Here is a 23,933-nt window from a genome sequence, read left to right as displayed (position 1 = left end):
CCATTTGATTGAACTGATAAAGTTTGGTGTTCTTGGGCGAAGCCCTTTAAGACCATGATTTTACTTTACTGCGTGCCGACAAAGTACTTGTTCCATCTTCTTGACGATGTGTCTTCTCACAAAAAAAATTTTAAAAAAAAAAGTACAAGAAATCTTCTTGGTGATGTGCGTGTAACCATTAACGTCCATGACCATGATTAGGTCCATGAAAATGAATCCATCTTTTTTTTTTTTTCTGATATAATGAGGATAAAGACTTTAAAGAGCTAATAATCATCTGCATAATTTCATTGATGAGCTTGGCTTTTCCATACAAATGTCTCATATCTTCCGTGCCAGGTAATTTTGATGGTTGACTTCACATGATCAATGATTAAGTGGGCTATCTTTAGTGTTACGGCAATATGATAACCAGCAAACATCATTATTATGAATTTTGTTCGGTTATATTAAGGTGGGGGTAAGCCTATAATGAAAAAAAAAAAAGGTTCATATCAAAGATCATTCGTGTAACAAATGGTTATAACACATTTAGTCTTTTCAGTATGTTATAACAAATATTCCTACACGACCTTATTCGGGAGAATGTTCACCAATTGTGTATTTTGATATTGTTACTGTTATAAATTTGGAGATAATGGATGTTATAATTTAAAGGGATTGTATGTAAAAGGATAATGGGAGATATAGGCATTATAAGGTGGAGTTATTCACAATTATTAATTATAAAAAAAGGATAATGGGAAGAGCAATAAGATGATAATGGGAGAGCATTATTTTGGTGGAATCCACCATGATTTACAACAGTTACTAAATTTTGTGTAGTCAAACCACTATTCAAATAAGTCCCCACGGGACTGATTTAAGTAAAATTTTCAAATAATTTTATTTAGATGACTACCTAATTTCAATTTGATTTAAATTTTGTCAACTTCTCCACGTCTCAAAAAAAAAAAAAAAGATAAAAAATAGGACTATTGTTTTATTCATGTTATTTTTATTTATTGCTTAAGTTCTCTTAAAGTAATTTTCTTTTTTTTAATAGGATCTATTTAATCTAATAGTAGATAAATAATTATTTAAATATCAAAATTTAATAATGTGATATGTGGCTTGTAGCATACACTAAAATGCGCGACAATGCGCATATGATCAGGATTCCTTAAATGTCACTTATTGACTTCAAATCTACTCAATTGACTTGAATGGATCCAGTAAATGTAAAAATTAATTTTTGATTTTAAGTAAAAAATTTAGATTAAGAGAATCCTACCAATTTATTATTATATGAATTATTGAAAAAAGAAAAAAGAAAAAAGAAATAAAGTGTTTGTCGACAGTTGTTGGCTATTCATCATCCTTTCCTTCACCATGCACTTTCGACCGCATTTTTCACGAATAATTTATTTTTCATAGTACCCCTTGAAAATCCTTGTCGGACTATCTAATATCTATGTATCCAATCGTAGCATCACCGACATTTGGGATTTTGTTCCTGAAAAGAAAAAGTAGAAAATTCAATTCAGCCACCATATATTGTTTCCATCAAACATCCATGGATAGCATGGCAATGTGCCCTGCCGGGCTGCCCCCATTATTCTACGAGTGGTTCTAAGTAAAGAGAAAGTTGTGAAAAAAATTGAGAGAAATTAGTACTTTCTCTCTCCTACCCACCCACTGTCTCTTTCTCTATTATTTTTTTTAGCTTTTTCTATACTTAGCATTTTTCTTATTTTATTTGGTATGGTTTGGGTAAAATTTAAATTGATTTTTTTTAAAACTATTTTCCTCTCTCAAGATTCAAACTCGAATGACTGGTTAAAGAATGTTGTTTAAAAACTTATTCGGCTAAATCATTAATAACAAATTAATTATATAATTTACGTGTAAATTAAAATTGATCAAAATTTATATGTTAATGTCACATGTAATTAATGTTTTCTCCATTAGTTTTTTAATATCAGAGATAAAAGGAAAAAAAAAAGACACCTATACCTCTAAAGTTTGAGGGGAAATTGCCATGTACATCTCTAAATTTTTATTAAACAACACTAGGGTCTCCTTTTTTTAAAGATATTTTAATTAAAAAAAAGAATCTTGATATCCTTTATTAAAAATTTAAGGATTTACATGACTATTTTCCAAAAATCGAGAGGTTTACTTGTTCTTTTCCCCAGACAAAATAAGATATTAAAAATTAAATGGACTGTCCTTTGAGAGATTAAGAAGCAAAAAAGCTTATGGCAGCCAAGGGCATTTTCTCAAGTGCACAGTAGAATAATAGGGGTGTTTGTGGGAGGTGGGGAAGCCACCAAAGTTGCCATATAAAATCCTATGAATAGATATGAGATCTCCAGCTAGATTCCTTTAAGTAAATTCGTGAAGACACGATATGTGTAAAGGGATTTCTCTTATCAACTCAAAGCCTTTATAAAGCAAATTTAGATGCCAATCCGATAACTTACTTAAATCAGTGATCCTCGATTGGGACATCATTGGCCCTCTTTAGGCAAAGAAAAAGTTATTCTCATCCTGAAAGAATGAAGCGGACTGCTAATAAGATTTGCAGAAAGAAAGCACTGATAATTAATGTGAAGAAATTGGACTCCATGAATTTCGACTCTATCAAACATGTAACAAAAAAAATTTAAGAAGTGTAACAAAAAATTTAGTAAGATGTAATTGATGAAATAGTTGAAATCACCGTATTTTGACCTAATTATTCCACCATATTGACTTCTTTCTAACTTAAATTTCGTAACCCTAAAGATATGTTGTGGTTCAAATGATACAGTGCTAGCATGCAAGTGCAACATTGTGACTGTGAGCGCATGAAAAATTTAAGTGAGACTGAGACGTGACATCTAGGCTCGACAATTTGCAGCCGTTCACTTCACATACGTCGCCAATTCATTGGTTCGTATGATTAAATGATTGAATTGTATACGAGGGTTATCTTATTGTTAATTTGACTATAATTTGTCTATGATAATGGTGATTAGAGGGGCAAATGAAGGTCAAGGTAAGGAATTAACGTGTCGGGTGAGTTATGTTAATAATGTTGGAGATTCTCATTTGTCTTTCTTTTTTTTTTTTTTTTGATACATTCATTTGTTTGTTTTTGAAACGAGACAATTGACTGGTTGACAGATATAGGCCTGTGATTTGGCAAGATCATAAAGTGTGATTGAAGCCCACAAAGAGACAGCAAGCGGGCCATTCCAGTTTTTGTAGGGGGGGTGGGGAAGAGGCTGTGGAGCTAAAGGTTAAATCTTTACAATCACAATGTCCCTTCTGAGTGTACGATTACGATATAAACAGCTCTCATGATTTGACCATACAGTGCCCCGGAACGAAGGGCGATTGCCACTGTCGCTCTGATGAAATTACATACTATTGTATACCATTTACCAACATATGCTAATTGGACGTCTACATTGAGATCGATTAATTAAGGACTTTTTTTTTTAAATTGAGATATTATAACTTAAAAGATACAGTTGATATGAAAAAAAATTATAAGTATTAAATAAAATTTAATAATATATACTAGATATATATTTTAAATAATAGTTTTGACAAAATTATTAAAAATATAATAGATTTGTTATCATACAAATAAAAATCATATTAACATAATTTTCAAGTTATAACAGTTAGTATTTATCAAACACTTTAATATTATAACTTTTAACATATACCTATTCAACCTGAATCCCAAACGCACTCTTATACTAATCCCTATGGATTGATTAATTAGAACAAAAAATTGTATCAAATTTCATACCCATTTTTTAATGGGGACCAAAAAAAACATATTGAATTCATACTAATCAAAATAATTGTACTATCCCTATAGTCTCAAATGTAATTTTATTTTTTATTTTTGCTTAATTGTTATTTCAATTAAAATAAATTAATGAATTAGAAAAATATGAACCATAACTTTGTTAATGATTGGCTTTTAGCTTTTGTCAAATTTTGAATAAAATTACTTTTTTATGTTTTAATTAAACTAGAAAATTAAAATAATTCAATGCAAATTGGGATCTAATCAGTGCTGACTTTTTAATCGAGACAAAATTTAATCCTGAATCCCTACTAATGTTTTTAGTAATTTTTTGCAATATGTACCAAATCAGTAAGGAATTTACAATTTTGGTCGAGATTCGAATCTTTCTGCCAATCTTACATTTGTTGCTAGTATTTTTAGAATTGCCTATTATTACTCTTACTACTTTGGATAAGGATTCTCTCATGATCTTATCATGTCCTGAGCAAATAATTCAATTACTGATTGGTAGTTAATAAATAAAAAAATAATAGAAGTTAAATTTTACCCATCTACTACCACTAAAAGACACATGACAGAAGATTTTTAAAAACTCAATAGAGCTCAGATTAAGAGAGAATCCTATTCCTATTATTTTACCCTTAAAATTTTAACCGACAAGATATCTTAAATAGTATTGATAATATATATTTTAAAATGATAGAAATCAGGTTAAGAGGCGTGACAATGTCATCTCCAAAATAAAATTGTCAAAATACTAAAAACGTTACATTTTTTGAGCTCAAGAGGCAACACTAAGCGATAAGTGATAAGTAGGAGTTTCAATAGAAGAATACGGAATAAAGTGGCAAACTCCAAAACAAACATACCTTTAAAAACAATCGAAAAGCAACAAAGCTCAACATATTTTGGCTTCACTCCAAACATTTGTTGATTTGTTATGCTGATTTGTCTTAAAAATCGAAGGTTTTGACGTCAATTATTAAGGAACGTGGACCCGTTTGCTATCAATGAATTTTAAACCTTTCATTGATTTTAAGATATACACGAGTGTGAGAAAAATTTGTATGAGACTCTGGTACTTTGTGACGTGGCACAGTAGTGGACTTTAAAATAAGATCATTGTTAAATTTTACCATGAGATCTAATATTATATCACGTGATAAAAGGGTCCGGCTACGGTGCAACGGTGATACGGTATCACCGTTGCATCCAGCCGTTGGATCCACGTGGATGAATAGATCCAATGGAATCCAACGGCTGGGTGCAACGGTGATACCGTATCACCGTTGCACCATAACTTTCTTCGTGATAAAATACTATTAGAGTAATTTATTACCGTAGTACTTAGTCTGTTGATACATAGGTTGATTAAAATATAAATTATTTATAGGAATGACAATAAGTACTGCCCCGTTGCAGATTTATAATTATTAAATTTAAAATTCATAAAAAATTTAAATTATTAAATTCGCTTGTATTCCGTAATAATTTATATAAATAAATCTTGTCCACTACAAATTTTAACCATTACTAAACCCGCCTAAAACCTACAGTAGATTTTCTCTTAGTTCCCTAATTTTTTTTTTTTTTTTTGCCATCCCTAACTGTTTAGCTCAAGTGTTGACGGGGGATGGATTTGGTCTAGCATATCAATCAATCGTACCAAGTGGGTAGGGCACTGCTGCGGCCTACGCTGAGCACTAACTGTCTCAGTTTATGTGAGCCATTTCATGGAATGGGACCTATCATTGATATGGGTCCCATATGATGATCAAGAATCAAAGCAATCAGACGGCAATTAGCATCTCTACCTATGTCACATTGTCAAGTGACGTTTCGTAAGCAAGCAAGTCTTTTTTGATTCCATTGGATTTGGACGGTGGGTCTGTCTCATTTTAATGTGAATCACAAACACGACCCAGCTCTTTGTTAATTTTTTTAAAAAAAAGAAAAAAGAAAAAGAAATAATAAATTATATTAAAAGGTCAATGTTACATCATCGCTCATAATGTGTTCTTTCAAAATATTTAAGAGAAATTAATCCTAAACTTTATTTAATATAATACTTCACAACACCAAGTCATCTCTATTCATTATTAGTTTATTGTAACTAAAAAAGAAAACAAATTCACACATTAAGATTTGAAATACACGAGAAATTTTTCAGGTTCAACATAGTCTATCCACCCTAGATTTTGTTGGTGAAGATACTCATTCGATTAGGAAAAAAGAAGAAAAAAAAGATAAGAAAATCCAAGTAGTGCGCGCATAGAAAACATAAAATTTAGCCAACATTTTATCTCTTATAGACTTATTTGGTACGAACGGAGATTAATTTAATTTATAGTACATGTTTAAAAATACCTTTCATAATTGAGACTCACTTGGGACCATCTCATAATTTAGAAAAAAAAAAAACATAAAACTTGAAAAGCAAAAAAACACTAAAACAGCAACCAAATGAGAAAAAAAAGTAAAATAAAATCACAAGACCACCTCGAAAAGTGATTCACTGAATAGTCAATACAACAAGCTCGCCTCAAGCCATCGAGGCCTCAAGCCATCGGAATCTCGATGCACCACCCTCGAACCAAGCAAGGCCTCCACTTGTGCCAGCTCATAGAATATAGATAGTCCAGAGATTATATGGACATGGCTCTTAAAATGTTAAAACGAAAAGAAAGGCCCTACGTGCAATTTGATTATCGAGCGAGACAAGAACTTGTTTGGATTTGAGAGAACAATGTCAGGGGCAGAGAAACAAGCCACACAAAGGAACAAATAAAAAGATAACAAGCTGGAAAATTCCGGGTTTATCGGATCCTGTCCTATGGGAGTAATGGCTAATGGCTAATGGGCATAACCAAAACAAATTCTAGTGAAAAGTGAGAGAGAGAGATGTGGGATCCAAAGCTTTTCGTTGTTCTTTACTTGTTGAAAGCTTTGAAATAATGCTAAACAATCTTTGGTTGGTTTTGCTTTTAAAGACTATTTAATAAATAAGGAATCGTAGTTACAAACCAAGAGAATAACAATAGACTAATGAGAAAAAGAAATAAGCTTCTTTAATTTATGCAATACATCTAAAAATGGTCCCAACCCATCTCTTTCATTCCTCCTCCCTAATTTCTTTTTCATTCTTGTTTGCACTCATGCTTGCTTTATAGAAAGCAAGATGTTTTAGATGGAAAATTAAAAAAAGAAAAAAGAAAAAAAAAAGATATCAGGAAAATAGGTGTTAAATAAAATAAAGAAAGTACTAATAAATGTCCTAAGCCCCCACTGAATGATAATGTTGAAGAAGCCTATTGGCTTCTCTAAGACCACTAAAATAAGCTCCATGAGTAGTAGAATAATGAGTTCTGTGGGTTGCTTCCCCTGCAAAAAGGATTTGAAGTGGAGGAATTGCCGATGACTCAAAATTGGGACCAATCTTTGGTAATGGCTCGGCCATGGTGTCCAAATCATCGCCACTTGATCCAACCGCAACATAACTGTATGATCCCAAGAATAGAGGATCATTACCCCATTTGCTCTTCAAAACCTTGGTGAATTTCACTTCACTTCCTTTTGAGCTTTCCACATGATGATTCACATTCCCATTCCATAATTCATGGGAATTAGATTCCACTTTCTTTTGGGGTTGCGACAAAAAGCTAGAGATTGTTGTTGATACCCCATTAATAATATCTTCATCACTAAGTGATTCAAGCTCGAGTGCTTCCTCCCCTGCAAACCAAGATAGTAAAACACTTGATTTCTTGTAAATTGGACACAAAGCAGCTGTCCTCCTCATCCACCAGGGGATCTTTTTGTTTCGGAATTCGGAGTCAGGACGATGAAAGGCCAGATGCAGGAAGGGGAACTTGCTCAAGCTATCGCCTTTCGGAGTATCATGTGATGTTGATGGACTTAATTGAACAAACAACTTGTTAACAACACCATAACCAAGTCTTGATATTGCCTCAGTCTTGAAAGATGGAAGAGGAGGACTAAACATACCTGAATCATGATTAATTCCAGCTTTTAGTACACCCAATGAAACTGTGACAATAACATGATCAGCCAACACTGTAGATCCATCACTAAAATGTAGCTTCACTGACCTGCCAGTGCCTGAAGCACCATTACCATAGCCATTTTCAATCTCAACTGCTGGTTTCCACTCAATGTTAGTGACTTTTCTGCCTAATTGAATAAAACCAGGTGGAAGCACAGAAGCTAGATGTTCAATTATACTCATGTAGCCTTTAGCTATGGTGATTTCTTCATCAGGAAACATTTGGTACTCACTTTCTGCCGTAAAATCTAGAGTCATCAGATCCCCAGCAGAAGTGTAAGTCCTCTGAGTGTTTTCATTCATAGCAAAAATGGATTCTTCAAGCAACTTTCTGCTCCAAGTACCATATCCTTTAAGCTCATCTTGCTCTTTCAAGAAATCCCAATAAGAATTAAGACCTTGTCTAAGAAAAGAACCAACACTAAGCTTACCAGATGAGTCACCATTGCTGCTACTACAAATCTTGAAAGCTTTACAAGTAAGTTTGCAAAATTCAGCTTTTTCACAGCTGGTACTTTCTTCAGAGAGCTTCCCCTGAGCATAATCCATGAGGCTGTCAAAAAGAGACGATACAGGCTCTACAATAGACGGATTAACCTCAAAACCACCTTCAGCAACGGTCGTACGCTGGCTAGAGAAACCGTCCATGCATTCCCATGGCTGATGAGACTCAAGTGAATTGATTTCTTGAGAAATTTTGTAAATTGGGCTGCCTCCAATGCCATGGATCCATGTTGCCCCCATCTCAATTCTGTCACCCCCAAACTCAGAAGTGTTGATTCTCCCACCAATTCTTGTGCCAGCTTCCACAACACAAAGCTCAAACAAGTCTTTAGAGCTAGGGGTAGTGTAGAGTTTATTAGCAGCTGTAAGACCAGCCATTCCTGCTCCAATTATGACAATTCTTGGCTTCTTAGCCATTACTGTTGCGAGCTTGGCTAACTTCACTAGGTAGCACACACACGAAATACAGGAAAAAAGAGAGAGGAATCAGGAATATGAGGAAAAATAAAAATATGAAGCGAGATGAGTTGTTTGGTTAAGTTGCTGATGAGGAATTTATAAAGGAGTATAGAGCATCATGCTTTGCTTTTGCTTCTTCGGAGTGTTCTTTCACATAATTTATTTGTCTAATAAAGACAGCACTCTACTTTTTCTTCAACTCTATACTAGTAAATATTAGTACCAGTACTTGTGTTTGAGTCATTGAGTGTTTCTCAAATCTAAAAAATCCCACAACTACTGTCACTTATAGCAATAAAATATCAGTCTTTGATTGTATTTATAATATACAATCCAGACTACAGTGCATCTGCGTATCAACACATTAAGTTAATCATTCTTATATTTTTCAAGTGATAATGTTACCCATAACTCGAGACATACATCAAAAAAATTTAGTACGTTGTTTTAATAGACCGAATGCACTCGTAAACTGTAGTCTGACTCTACATAATAGATACGTGTTTCAGCTTTAGAGAAAAAGAAATTAATGTTACAGTTCAGTACAGAGGGGCAGGAGGAGGCTGAGCAGTGGGCAGTGCGTAGCAGCAGGCAGAGCAAAGGAAAATTATGGTGATAGTGCCTTGCACCAACCTCACATGTAAATTGAGTAAAGGACGGCCCACCAACTGAACAAGTCACTGGTCTTCATCTAGTTGATACCCCGTCGTGGAATTAGAATGGAAATGGATCGTCGATCATCATGAGGTAATCATACAAACAGAACTATGCCATATTGCCATTGCAATTCCATCAATTAACATCAATATTACTAGAGTTGGCCGGTTTTAGCTGTAATTTTCTCACTGTGGGTGTACTCTTCCTAAGAATTTATTATTATTATTATTATTATTATTATTATTATTATTACTATTACTACTACTACTATAATATCTAGTAATATTCATAATTCATTATCACAAATCTACTTGGAGTACTCTAATCTGAATATTTTTGTTGTGGCGCAAGTCCATGTTAGTTAAGAGTGAAATTTTCTTGGATTATTGATAGGATAATTGAATCCACGTAATAATTAAGTTAGTCTTTCGGATTAAATATTTTGATATTTTATGCTCAGCACCCCTATTACTGGTATCAAAATCAGATCTTAATGGCCAAAATGTAATGGAATAATTCAGATGTATCAGGTGAACAGATAAAAATTTGGGAGTGGTTTCATCCATAAAAAATTATTGAATAGTATCTTATACTCAGTGCATGTTTGGTATAACTTATTTAATGTTTATTAGTGCTTATTTAATCACATAAGCTCTTATTATAATTTTTATTATTGTTTTGTTATTTTTCTAATAGAGCTTTTGAAGTTTAAATAAGCTATTTTGCCTCTACTAAAAAAATGTCAAATTTTGAGCTTTTGGGAGTAGAGGTTGAAAAATTATTTTTAAATATTAAAATATTTAAAATATCATCTACTAATTTTATTCTTTTAATAACATAATTTTAAAAAATTTGTTTATTAAAGTAATTTCATAAATTTTTAATAAAAATTCTTATTGACAACCAAATAACTAAAATTTTTTAGATAAAATATCTATTTATAAAAGCTCTATTTAAATAAATTTTACTTGAAAAGTTATACTAAACGTAACCTCAGTGGTAAAGGCGAGTCATCCGAGGTTATGACTAAGTCTATAGATACTTCCGGCCACTAGAGTAATATATTCTCACTTAATTATAAGAGTATTCATTGCCGCCACAAGACACTACGTATTGAGAGAGTAAATTACACTCTAAGCTATTGGTTGAGGGGCATTCTTTCCAATAATTTCCCTAAAAATTAATGCATCTTTCATATGTGCTTTTCACTGCAGAAAATTTACGGTATCATTGTTTGACTTGATTAAAATAAATATATTAATTTATGGCAAAGCATTAACGTTGGATGTGAAATAAAGCATCAATAAATCCTGCTATCGATAAGCACCATGATAGTGTTCATTACTTACAATATGATCAGGTATGACCCATCTTATTATTAATAAAAACAAAATGGGTTATTTATTTGTTAATCACTCTCTTTAAAAAAGATTTTCATATCATGTCACATAATTGTTTATGATATCCACAGCACAAAACTTTCACCTAAATCTTTCTTTATTAAAGGAAGTGCAGATATGTGAATATCGTATCTCAATTTAAAAATTTAAAAATTTAAAAAGATGCTTCACTTTGATTAAATAAGTTTAGACTTTAGATTTAGATATTTGTCAGGCAATTTAGATGAATTGATTCACAACTTTTATGTGACAACCTCTTGTTTTTCTTTTACAACTCTAGTCAAATTATTGACAACTAAGATGCTTTTTAATATTGGTTTATTTTAATTTATTTGGATTTGTGAGTAATTTAATTAATTGGTCTATTCAAGTTTGAATAAAACAGTAAGATGATTGACTTATATAGGTCGGTCAGGTTGAAAATCGCAGTCAAATGGACGTATTTTCAGTTAGATACATATGATTTAATCGCTTCATTAACTGGCATTAATTATACAATTAGAGTTAGTGCGTCATTATCGAAGCTAATTAATTAATTAATTAAATCCACTCAAGTCAAATCCTAGACTTTGCTAATCTTATGGGAATGGGATCACGTGATTAAGGTGGATTATTATCGTAAGGGCCAAAATGATAGCAAAATGATAGCAAACAAGAAAATAAATCCTAAACCCTAAACCAGTGTGCTTGTAAAGTTGAGAAATGAAATACAGAATATTTAATACACGAATTGAAGTTTAGTTAAATTAATACTATACATGCTTTTAAAAAAAAGAAAAAAGAAAAAAAAAGCACACTATACAATATCTTGGAATACAAAATTTGCATATTAAATAATACCATGTGTTAACAAATTTGAATTTCTAGTTGGTTTGATTTTTTATGCTTATCTTCTTACAAGTTTGTGATGATAATTATGAGTAAGAGTGCATAATATGTAATTAAATCTCAACTATTTTTTATCGTCACACGTGACATAAACTTTTAAAAATCAACAAAACTAAGATAGAATTGAATTTTTAAATTCCTTTCAAGGCTTACACATTAATTTAGTTATACTAGGCTTACACTTTAATTTAGTTATACTCACATCTAAATCTCTTAACTTTAAAGAGTAGTAGTAAGTCTCTCCTAATATTTTAAAAGGTTAGGCTATTCTAACTTAAATTTTTTACTTAAAATTTTAACATAAATCTTGAGCCATTATTTTTAATAAATCCATAGGTAGATGAATTATCACCATTAAATATTATTTTAACTTTTAATATCTATCACTGGATTATTTAAAATCAATGAATAAAATTTGTGTTAAAATTTTAAATTAAAAATCTAAGTTGAAATAGCTCATTCTTAGGGATGGCAAAAATCCCCACGGGGATGGGGATCCTTGGGGATTTTCCTTATTCGGGGAGGGTATGAGGACGATTTTATACCCAATTTCTTATTCAGGGAAGAGACGGAGATAATTTTTTACCCAGTTTCTTATTCGGGAAGGGACGGGGATGAGGTGGAATCCCCATCCCCATCCCCTACCCATTTCCCATTTCTTCATATTATTTTTTAATTTGATTTTATTTTTTAGAATTATCAATAAATGAATAATGACATTTAAATTATATTAAATATTGGTATTAATAACAAAAATCAAAATATTTATACAAATCAACTATAAAAATTTTGAGCCTATTTAACTATTTGTAGTCCTGAATTACTATTCGACTAGACCTTATTCTAAAGACTTTGGCTCAAAACTGTTTTAGATTATGAGTCATATTGCTTATAATATTTTGATTGTTTTAGATTTGAAACCTGATATTATCTATCAATTTGTCACATTCCTCAAGGAAGAACAAGAGGAGCACGAGGTGCAAGAGTAAATGTTTTTATTAAAAATATTAATTTCAGTGTCTCATTTATTTCATTATTGATATAAAAGTAATTTCTTTTTATTATAGAATTATGAAGATTGATGGAGATAATTATTCTGATGATTTGTGTTTTGTAATTAATTAATGTTAGTATAAGATATATTGTCAAACCTTACTTTTGTTTAATTTTTTTAATATAATTACATCAAATTCAGAATTTAAATTTAAAAACATATCAGTTATTCGGGGATCAGGGATCTATTGATGATCTTCTATTATTATTTGGAGAGGGGACGAGAATCCCCTCAAACAATTCTAGTGGGGACAAAGATATCAAAAATAAGTGCAGGGATATCGATCCTCTCCCCTACTCTCCTCATTACCATCCCTACTCATTTTATTTGAAATATAATAATTCTCTTTTTGGAGGGTAAATATTTGGTTATAATTATAAGTGTATGCGCTATTTTCCTAGCATTTTATTTATGGTATATAAAAAAATGGTGTAAACTACAATTGGTCCACATTTTATCTTGGAATTTACATTTTAACTTTTATAAGAAAATAAATATATGATTGCAATGAGTGAGACCACTTTTTCACTTTTGATTTGGTGGATAGGAATTGATATGATATGATAACGACGGGAGAGGAACAAAAGTAGTAATAGATTGGAATTATTGATCAATTAATTGATGTTGGGATTCACTTTTCTTCTTGTGCCGATGTCTCATTATTTCATTAACGTCATCCATCTTTTACTTTCTCATATTTCTTGAAATGTTTTCTTTTCCTTTATTTCTACTTTTAGGGTGTGTTTATTTATACGATTAGGGAATAAAATTAAAAAAAAAATTAATAATATTTATTTATTAAAATAGAAGAGGATAAAAATAAAAAATACGAGATCTATATATTTTTAGGATTAAAAAATTGAAATTTGATTCTCATGAATGGAGTACGGAATCAAGTTCTCATTACTTGAACTTCTTAATTTACACCCATTGAATTTTTATAATTTTCATAATTTTTAAGTTGCCCTCAATTAAGTTTTATCATTTTATATTTTAGCCCGACAGAAATTGTGTAATATTTCAAATAGATCATTCACTATTTATTATTAGTATAATAATAATAATAGTGGTAGTAGTAGATTATTTTATTATTTATTATAATTATTACAATTATTAATATTCAAAATAATTATTGTTAATAAAATAATAATAAAATTATAAATTTTAATAATAATATTATAAATATAAAAATAATGACATAAATAAATAATAATAATGGTGGTGGTGGTGATGATGCTCATAATGATAATAATAATAATAATAATATGATGATGATGATGATGATGTTATTATTATCATTTTATTAATGATAAAAGTATTATAATTAATTAATATATTAATGTTATTATTATTATTAATTTTTGTATAATAATAATCGCAATAATTAAAATATAAAATATTAATTATGAAAATAGTTAATTAAGATTTTTTTAGTAATTTGTAACAATTTAACTCATTCCAATTTTGATTTCAAGACGAAGTGAATGCATCAGTGGCAATACAACTCATTCAAATTTCAATTCCTATAGCTTAAGTAAATAACTTATTCTGATTCCAACTCATTCCGATTCCAGCCTGTTTCGATTCTCGTTTTATAAACGCATCATTAATGTTCTTGTAAGCCAAAATAATAACATCTCATGCAATGTTTTTTTGCTGTTGTCATTATTATTATTACTATTATTGTGGTTTGATTTTTTTGATAAATATTATTATGGTTAGATTGAGTCGTGAGAGAAAGATTTAACTCAAATGATGAATTAGAGACAATCGAGGGAAATTAGGTTTTGTATCAAAGGGATTATGATTTTTTCTTAAATAAAAAATTATAAGATTCATATTGGGTGATATATATAGCAAAATAATGAATAAACTTCAATGAATATATTGAGAAGTAACGTTTATTTACCAAGATTTCTTGAAACACTTCCAATGTATACATATCGAGTCATTTTTAGTTCAACTACATAAAAAGTGTGCTTTTTAATTAGTCTAATTAAGTTAATTTGGATTTTGTGTGGTACACAATTAACTAATTGGTCTATTCGACTTTGAATAAAACAGTTGGAGGATTTACTTATAGGTCTATATATCGGATTGAAAATTGCATTAAAACGAGAAAATGGGTGTATTTATAGCTTCATCAACCGGCATTGATTATAGAAGTACAGTTGGTGTCTCGTTATCAAAGCTTAATTAATTAAACCAGCGCAAGTCAAATTCTAGACTGCCCTAACATTACTCCGTAGTGTCCCACTATCTTTCTCGAGCAATGAAGCATGCAAACTTATTTTATACCTCTTCTATCTCGCCTGTATTTGTATAAAGTGTAATTAAGATTTAATTTCTTTTTTAATAACTATTTATTATACTATTATAAAAAATTTAGTACAAAAATCAGTTCGACATCAAAATTAAATAACTATATTAAATGGTTTTATAGGATAACATAATTGAGGCTCAATTAGAATGATTTTTAGCCACAATGAATGCATCAAGAAGAAATAAATGAAAGAAACATATAATTAATGATGACACCACTTTTACACTTTTGTTATGATGAAAGTTTATCATGACGGGGAGAAATTAATAGATATGAGAATTGCGGGAGAGAAACACAATTTTAATTATTAATAGATTGGAATTATGGGCCAATTGATGAGATATTGGGTTTCACTTTTTATTCTTATACAATAATGTTTCTTTCTTTCCTTACTTTTTATTACTACTACTACTATGATTTGATTGCCTCAATCAACTTTGGAAACTATTATTACTATGCAAGCAAGCATACTGACGCAACATAAAGTAAGACTAAGAAATAAAAAATTAGAATAACTAAAAAATTAGAAATAGAAATTGACAGCTAGTTTAACATTTTAAATTGTACTGAAGTATTGATTAGATGCACCTTTGAAAATCACTTGTCACGTATAAACAAAAATGACTAGAAAAAGTTTCTATATCCTCTTATAAGTGCTATCTGCAAGAAATCACGAGTAGCGTCTAGAAAACATCTAACTCAATACTTAATCAAAACATAAAGACTTGTGAAGCCGAGAGTTAGTTACATTCTGTTACTGGTGAGGTGGTAGTGAGTCAGCTTATGTGGGCCAGCTGGTGGTTAATTAGTTATGACCAAAGAGCTGTATAAATAAGCAGAGCCAGGGCTGATCATGGTAGATCTTTTTTCGGCTAAGTTGAGTGACCAAGACTGAGAGTAAAGATTCTTAGTTGAGTGAGATTTGTTCTCTGACATTTGTAGTCACATTGTAATCAACCTTTAGCAATAAAGTTTCACACCCTTTGGGGTTTCTTCAGCCGTGGATGTAGGTACTCTGGTACCGAACCACGTTAGTTCTTTCTCTTTGTTTTCTATTTGTTTATAGTTATACACTGTTCTTTGTTGATCTTTGTGAATCTTGGCTATTAGTTAAGTGCCGATATCTTCCTTTTCTTAACAAATTGGTATCAGAGCTTCAAAGCTCTCTGTTCTTGATCTTCAAAGATGGGAACCACCAGATATGACCTTGAGAAATTCAATGGAGAAAATGACTTCTACCTATGGAGTCTTAAGATGAGGGCCATCTTGATTCAACAGGGCTTAGACAGTGCCCTTGATGGTGAGGAAGAAAAGTCCAAGAAAGAGAGAGAGGAAGGTTCTTCAAGTTCAGGTGGAGACTTGAGGACCATAAACAATAAAGCCCACAGTACGATCATCCTTCACCTGTCTGATGAGGTACTGAGAGAAGTAACAAAAGAGAAGTCAGATCTGGGTTATGGGCAAAATTAGAAGAGCTTTTCTTGAAGAAATCTCTGGCTAAGAGGTTGTACATGAAAAGAAAGCTTTACACATTTTCAATGAAAGAAGGAACAACTATGAGAGACCATGTTGATGAGTTCAACAAGCTCATACTTGATCTTGAAAATGTTAATGTAATGCTTGAAGATGAAGATAGGGCTCTCATCTTACTAAGCTCCTTACCCGATTCTTATGAACACTTCGTGGACACTCTGCTCTATGGTAGGCAAACCCTCACCCTAAAAGATGTCAAGAATGCTCTTGAATCTAAAGACTTGAAGAAAAGAGCAGATGGCAAAGATCAGATCACTGGAGATGGATTAGTTGCCAAAGCAAAGACAGAAAAGAATATGTACAAAGATAAGAAGAACAAAAATCAGAAAGAGAAGACTGATAAGATGAAGAAGAAAAGAAAATGTTACTTCTGTCAGAAGGAAGGACATTATATAAAAGACTGTTTTGAAAAGAAGAAGCTTGAAAAGTTACAGAAAGAATCAACTGGGAAGGCTGACATTGCATCTATAGATGAAGGAGAGTCAGAAGATGCAGATGTCCTTATTACAGCAGATAAGAAATCTTCTGGTGAGTGGATACTTGACTCAGGATGTTCCTTCCATATGTGTCCACATAAAGATTTTTTCGTGACTTTCAAGAGTATTGATGGTGGAAAAGTTTTGCTTGGAAATAATCTAGCATGTAAAGTTGCTGGAATAGGGTCTGTTAGGATTAAAATGTATGATGGTTCAGTAAAAGGCTTGGAACAAGTGAGATGTGTTCCAGAGCTTAAAAGAAACCTCATATCATTAGGGATGATAGACCAATTAGGCTGCTGCATAAAGGCAGAAAATGGTGAACTTCAGATCCTTAAAGATGGTGCAATCATAATGAAAGGTTGTAGAAGAAATGGATTATATGTGCTTAAAGGCTCAGTTGAGTTACCTGGTATTATTACAAATGTAAACAGTGATAAAACTAGGCTCTAGCACATGAGATTAGCACACATGAGTGAGAAAGGTTTAAAGGAGTTAAGTAAACAAGGTCTACTAGGAACTGATCAAATTTCTGCACTTGAATTCTGTGAAAAGTGTGTATTTGGTAAAGCAACTAGGCAGAAGTTTAATCCAGGAAAACAAGAAACCAAAAACACACTGGATTATATTCACTCAGACCTGTGGGGGCCCTCTCAAGTGCCCTCTCATGGAGGAGCTAGATATTTCATCACTTTCATTAATGACTTTTCAAGGAAAGTCTGGGTATATGTATTGAAGCACAAAAGTGAAGCTTTTGAGAAATTTAAAGATTGGCTGACTTTAATAGAGAATCAAACAGAAAGGAGGGTAAAGAGACTAAGAACTGATAATGGACTCGAGTATTGCTGCAATGATTTTGAACAATTTTGCATCAAGAAGGGGATAGCCAGGCACAAAACTGTGAGGCACACACCTCAGCAGAATGGACTAGCAGAAAGGATGAATAGGACCTTAGTTGAAAAGGTAAGGTGCATGTTGTTTAATGCAAACCTTTCAAAACACTTCTGGGCAGAAGCTGTCACCACTGCAGCCTACTTAGTCAACAGGAGCCCTTCAGTTGCTTTGCATTTCAAGACCCCTTAAGAAGTTTGGTCAGGAAAGCCTCCAGATCTCAGCAACCTCAGGGCATTTGGTTGTCTTGCTTATGCTCACATAAACCAGGGAAAATTAGAGCCAAAAGCTGTCAAGGGTTACTTCATAGGCTATCCAGAGGGTGTCAAAGGGTATAAGATCTGGTGTATAGATGGAAAACCTTCAAGAACATTGATCAGCCGAGATGTTGTGTTTGATGAAGAGCCTATGCTGCATCAGAAGGTAGAAACAGAGCTCACTACACCTGATACAAATGAGGTTAAGGAACACAATTTTGAGGTGGAGTCAAGTGAAGAAAAGAAAACTACAGAAAGGGATTCCAAGCCTTGTCAGAAAACACACATCACTTCTCAAATGAATGAATATCAGCTAATAAGAGACAGGGAAAAGAGAATCATTAAACCACCCAAAAGATATGGCATAGCTGATATGATTTCTTATGCCCTGGCAGTAGCTGAAGAAGTCATTGGTGAAGAGCCTGTTAGCTACAATCAAGCTATGGGCAGTAAAGTTAGAGAGAAATGGCTGGATGCCATGAATGAAGAAATTATCTCCCTAAAGAAGAATAGAACATGGATATTGGTCAAGAAACCTCAAAACAAAAGGCTGGTAGGTTGCAAATGGATCTATAAAATTAAAGAAGGGACTGTGGATGTTGAACCTCCCAGGTATAAGGCAAGGCTGGTAGCAAAGGGGTTCACCCAAAAACATGGAGTGGATTTCAATGAGGTATTCTCCCCTGTAGTAAAATACAGTTCCATAAGAATTCTACTGGCAATAGCAGCTTACAATGACCTGGAATTGGATCAAATGGATGTGAAGACAGCCTTCTTACATGGAAATCTTGAAGAAGAAATTCTCATGGATCAGCCTGAGGGGTTCATTGAAGAAGGGACTGAAGATATGGTATGCTTGTTAAAGAGGAGTTTGTATGGGCTGAAACAGTCTCCAAGACAATGGTATCTGAGGTTCGATGAGTTCATGATCAGCCACGGATATTGTAGAAGTCAATATGATAGCTGTGTGTATTTTAAAACCTTATCCTCTGAAGATAGAATTTACCTTCTTCTTAATGTTGATGACATGCTTATTGCATGCAAAAAAAAAAGAGGAGATTGAAAGGCTTAAAATGGAGTTGAATACTGCTTTTGAAATGAAAGATCTGGGGACTGCTACAAGAATTCTGGGAATGCAAATAGTGAGGAACAGAAGTAAAGGCACTTTGTTTCTTACTCAAGCTATGTATGCTAAAAGGGTTCTTAGCAGATTTGAGATGAGTGGTGCTAAGCCTGTAACAGTACCTATGTCAGCACATTTCAGATTGTCAAAGCTTCAAGAACCAGAAGAGGATCATGACCTTGAGCATATGAAGTCAGTGCCTTACTCAAGTGCAGTTGGCAGTATAATGTATTCTATGGTTTGTACAAGACCTGATGTAGCTCATAGTGTAGGTGTTGTTAGCAGGTTTATGGGGAACCCAGGGAAGGAACACTGGAGTGCTGTCAAATGGTTGTTGAGGTATTTGAAAGGTACTGCAAATCATGGAATTTTGTATGGTGGTTCTGAAAGTAACTCATGTCAGGTATCAGGGTTTGTAGACTCAGATTTTGCTGCTGATCTGGACAAGAGAAGGTCCATTACTGGATATGTTTTCATTTTGAATGGAGGAGCAGTGAGCTGGAAGGCATCTCTTCAGTCAGTGGTTGCTTTATCCACAACTGAAGCTGAGTACATTGCATTGACAGAAGCAGTAAAAGAAGCAAAATGGCTAAGTGGGTTAGTTTCTGAGTTTGGGTTAAAGCAGGAGTCAGTGTGTATTGGCTATGACAGTTCTAGTTCAATTCAGCTTAGTAAGAATCCTAAGTATCATGAAAGAACAAAACATATTGATGTTAGGTTACACTTTGTCAGGGATGAAATTGCAAATGGTATTGTGAATGTTATTAAGGTCCCTACTCAGACTAATCCTGCAGATATTCTAACCAAAGCAGTACCTGCAATCAAGTTTAGAAACTCTCTGAACTTGGTTGGTGTTGGTAGCTTATAAAACCAGACTAGTGGTTGCTGAAGAAGAAGGTGGAGCTGGTTTCAGAATGAACTAAGGTGGAGATTTGTGAAGCCGAGAGTTAGTTACATTCTGTTACTGGTGAGGTGGCAATGAGTCAGCTTATGTGGGCCAGCTGGTGGTTAATTAGTTATGACCAAAGAGCTGTATAAATAAGCAGAGCCAGGGCTGATCATGGTAGATCTTTTTTCGGCTAAGTTGAGTGACCAAGACTGAGAGTAAAGATTCTTAGTTGAGTGAGATTTGTTCTCTGACATTTGTAGTCACATTGTAATCAACCTTTAGCAATAAAGTTTCACACCCTTTGGGGTTTCTTCAGCCGTGGATGTAGGTACTCTGATACCGAACCACGTTAATTCCTTCTCTTTGTTTTCTATTTGTTTATAGTTATACATTGTTCTTTGTTGATCTTTGTGAATCTTGGCTGTTAGTTAAGTGCCGATATCTTCCTTTTCTTAACAAGACTCATAGCAGTTAAAATGATAATAACAATCCCAACTGTCACAATAAACAGGTAGAAATGTATATTAACTATGACAACTACAAACTCCCATGGATACAGAGATACACAGTATTTTTGCAACAAAGAAGAACACTATCATGCAAATAATATTTATTCCAGTTTCTTTCGAAGAAAAGGCTAAAAAATGTCATAAAAGACACAACTGAAAAATCCATCTCAACACTTTGAAGAATTGAAAAAGCTATACACATTTGATTTTTTGAAAAAGCTATACACATTTGATATTTCAACGATAGCTCAAACTTTCATGTGCCAACTATAAAAAGGGACATCAGTGCAGCTGTGAACACTAGTGATATAATAACTAGGGTAACTATAACTCTGCTGAAGCTGTCATCCTATTTGTACTAATGATTTTTAGACCAATAACATGACTCAAAAGTATCAATTACTTCTAAGTATAAGAGTATATTGTTATAATATAGTTCGGTGAGTTTAAAGTTGATTCACAAAGAAAAAGTGATGAAACGGAAATATTATTGAACTTTCTTGAAAGAATAAACTAGGTTTCTAAATAATGAGAAATCTTATTGAACAGTTTGAGTGAATAAACTAGGGTTTTGAGGCCCTTTTATAACAAGGTTAAATATTGCGAATTTATCAAAATAGAAAAATTTGAAATATAATATGAAAATTAAATTCTTCTAATCAAAATAAGAAAAGGGAAACAAACAGCACTCAAATTCGAGTTTTAGAAAAAAAAGATAAAAATCCTAGAATAATCAAGAAAAATAGGGCAAAATCTTAAAGCCAGGAAGTAACCAAGAAAGAAGTGAATTTTTTTACCTGATCATGGAGCAAAATGGCTTAGATAGTTATTACTTTTGTTCGTCTTGTTGTAAGCTTCAAAACGGTATATTATACGCTAAAAATGGACACATGTAGGCTAAGTTATGGCATCCGGAAGGTACCCTACTCGCCACACACAACACCCTACATCAAAAAGACTTAAATTGTTAATTTCTTTAAATTTACCTAAAAACTAATATAGGGTTGACAAAATCCGGACCAGGATCCAAATGTAGGACTTTTACTAGGACGTCATGTAAGCAAGGGATATGGCTAAGAAAGAAGAGATAATAGAAAAAATAAAATATATGTTTGAAAAATAGAGATCTTTTGGAGATTGCAATGTGCTTTTTATCTCTTTTTTTAATATAATTTTTTGGTCTTGCATCAGTTTCATGAATAAATAATTATCCTTACTTTTTCAAATATAATTGGGTGATGAAAAATATAAAAGATAAGGTGGAACTCAACTATGGAGTGGAATAGGATGATAAGTCACCATATATATAAATAAGGTTGACTATAGATACTTTACAATAAAAATGGCTAGAAAAGGGTTAAACGAATCAAAGATGATCTTTTTGTCATTTTTTAGGGTTTTAAATAATCTTTCATATCTATTAGTTCAATGAACTTTCAGATGTAGCTACAAAATTTTTTTTTCTTCATTTTTTTATTGGTTGACTCGAAAGAAAATATAGAGATCTTGCATAAAATAATAAACTGCTAGCTGTATAGGCAAATATGATTACTCTCCAAGGATAATATGTTTAACAACTCACTAGAAACTTACTATGACATGTACATTTCTTTAAATAACTTAATCAATTTCATTCAACAAATCTCTTAATTCACACTTATCACCAAAATTAACATGTAAAGTGGCAAACATTGTGTAATTAACTAAAAGTCAAAGATAATACAAATACTAAAATTTAGATGTCGTCATGTCATGTAATGTAATGTTAAAAGATCACACAAAATGACTTAATTATTTTTTAAGACACTTACCCCCAAACTTATTCTAAACATTGTTCCCAATGTTTTATAATCTAAAGATATGTATGCAAAAAGGCCAAAAAAATAAAATAAAGAAAACATAATAAAAGAAAAAGTTGAAGCACCAGAATTGGCTACAGAAGCTTGAAAGATGATGACAACATAAGAAAATGTTAAAAAAATGTTTTTTGGTTTTTTTTTTTGGGTTAAAGGTAACTAGACTTTAAGACTAAGAAGATGTATTTCTAAAGTTATTACACTCCATATTCAGCCATCTTCTACTTAAATTTATCCAAAGTTAGTATTTACAACACAAATTAGTAAAACATCACTAGGACTGAGAATTCCATAACTATTAAATATTCCCTCCCCAGCCTGAACAAGACGTTGTTCTTAATGTCTTAAATGAAAGAAGTAGAGTTTAGAAGACATTAGCTGACCATTGCAAGAAAATATTTACTAGCAGACAATTAAATCTAATTTACACTTTTTACTAGGGCTACTGTTATCATAATTAATCGATGAATCAAACACCAAGGTGTTGGGATCTAGCTTTGGTTTGTGAGCTTATAAAAGATCAAGTAACTCATTAGCAGTAGCACCAATAAAGAGGTTTTTCCCTGAGAATGGAATGATTTTTAATTGCATGGTTAAGAAATGTTGTCAAGCCATCATAAAAGTTATTAATATTTAACAAACTAATAGGTTTTTTTTATGAATGTTCAAATGAGTCCAAGATGCAAATATAATTAGCGCCTCTAGAGTTGCAAGATCTACTGTAATAAAATGAAAGCATCTGTATGATTTAACATTTCAGATATTCTCTCTTTCATATTTGATTCTTCTTCAGCTAGTGGGTTGGGTAGGTAGCCAGAGGTTTTAGGGCTTTTGGGATGATGTCTAATACTTGGTTTCCTTTAATAAAAACAAATTTTGGGACAAGCTTTGTTAACCAATGACCCTCGGTCACCTCCTCAATATACCAAGTGTAGTTTTCTCTCAACTATAACACATAAACTCGTATTTCCCACAGTGAAACCTTATAGAAAGCACAAAAATGTTCTTAAATTGTCTACTTAATTTTGATGCTATTGGAACAATCTTCAAAAATAATTTGTGAGTATTTGAAAAAGAAGCTAATATTTAAAAATCTTGGTGATAGACATAATGATACACAGTTGTAAATAGGTTAGTGTATTTGTTAAATAATACGTAAAGCTTGTGACTTAATAATTCAGAAGCAAAAAAAGCTAATAGTAAAAAGATAACAAATAATGATTAGATATAAAATAACATTACTAAAAGCAATAATGCA

At 32.2% G+C, this 23,933-nt stretch overlaps 1 protein-coding gene across 1 annotated transcript; it reads right to left on the bottom strand.

The window, feature by feature from the left end:
• Positions 1-6,862: 6,862 nt before the first annotated feature.
• LOC18054425 (probable polyamine oxidase 5) lies at positions 6,863-9,090 on the bottom strand. The gene has a single exon (XM_006451407.2). The coding sequence runs from the start codon at positions 8,775-8,777 to the stop codon at positions 7,068-7,070; it is 1,710 nt and encodes a 569-aa protein (XP_006451470.1). The 5' UTR covers positions 8,778-9,090; the 3' UTR covers positions 6,863-7,067.
• Positions 9,091-23,933: the final 14,843 nt, after the last annotated feature.

The sequence above is a fragment of the Citrus clementina genome, unplaced genomic scaffold, assembly GCF_000493195.1.
Source record: "Citrus clementina cultivar Clemenules unplaced genomic scaffold, Citrus_clementina_v1.0 scaffold_1, whole genome shotgun sequence".
In the NCBI taxonomy this organism is placed as follows: Eukaryota; Viridiplantae; Streptophyta; class Magnoliopsida; order Sapindales; family Rutaceae; genus Citrus; species Citrus x clementina.
The sequence above is the reverse complement of the archived record's forward strand: the minus strand, read 5'-3'. Positions and strand labels throughout refer to the sequence as shown.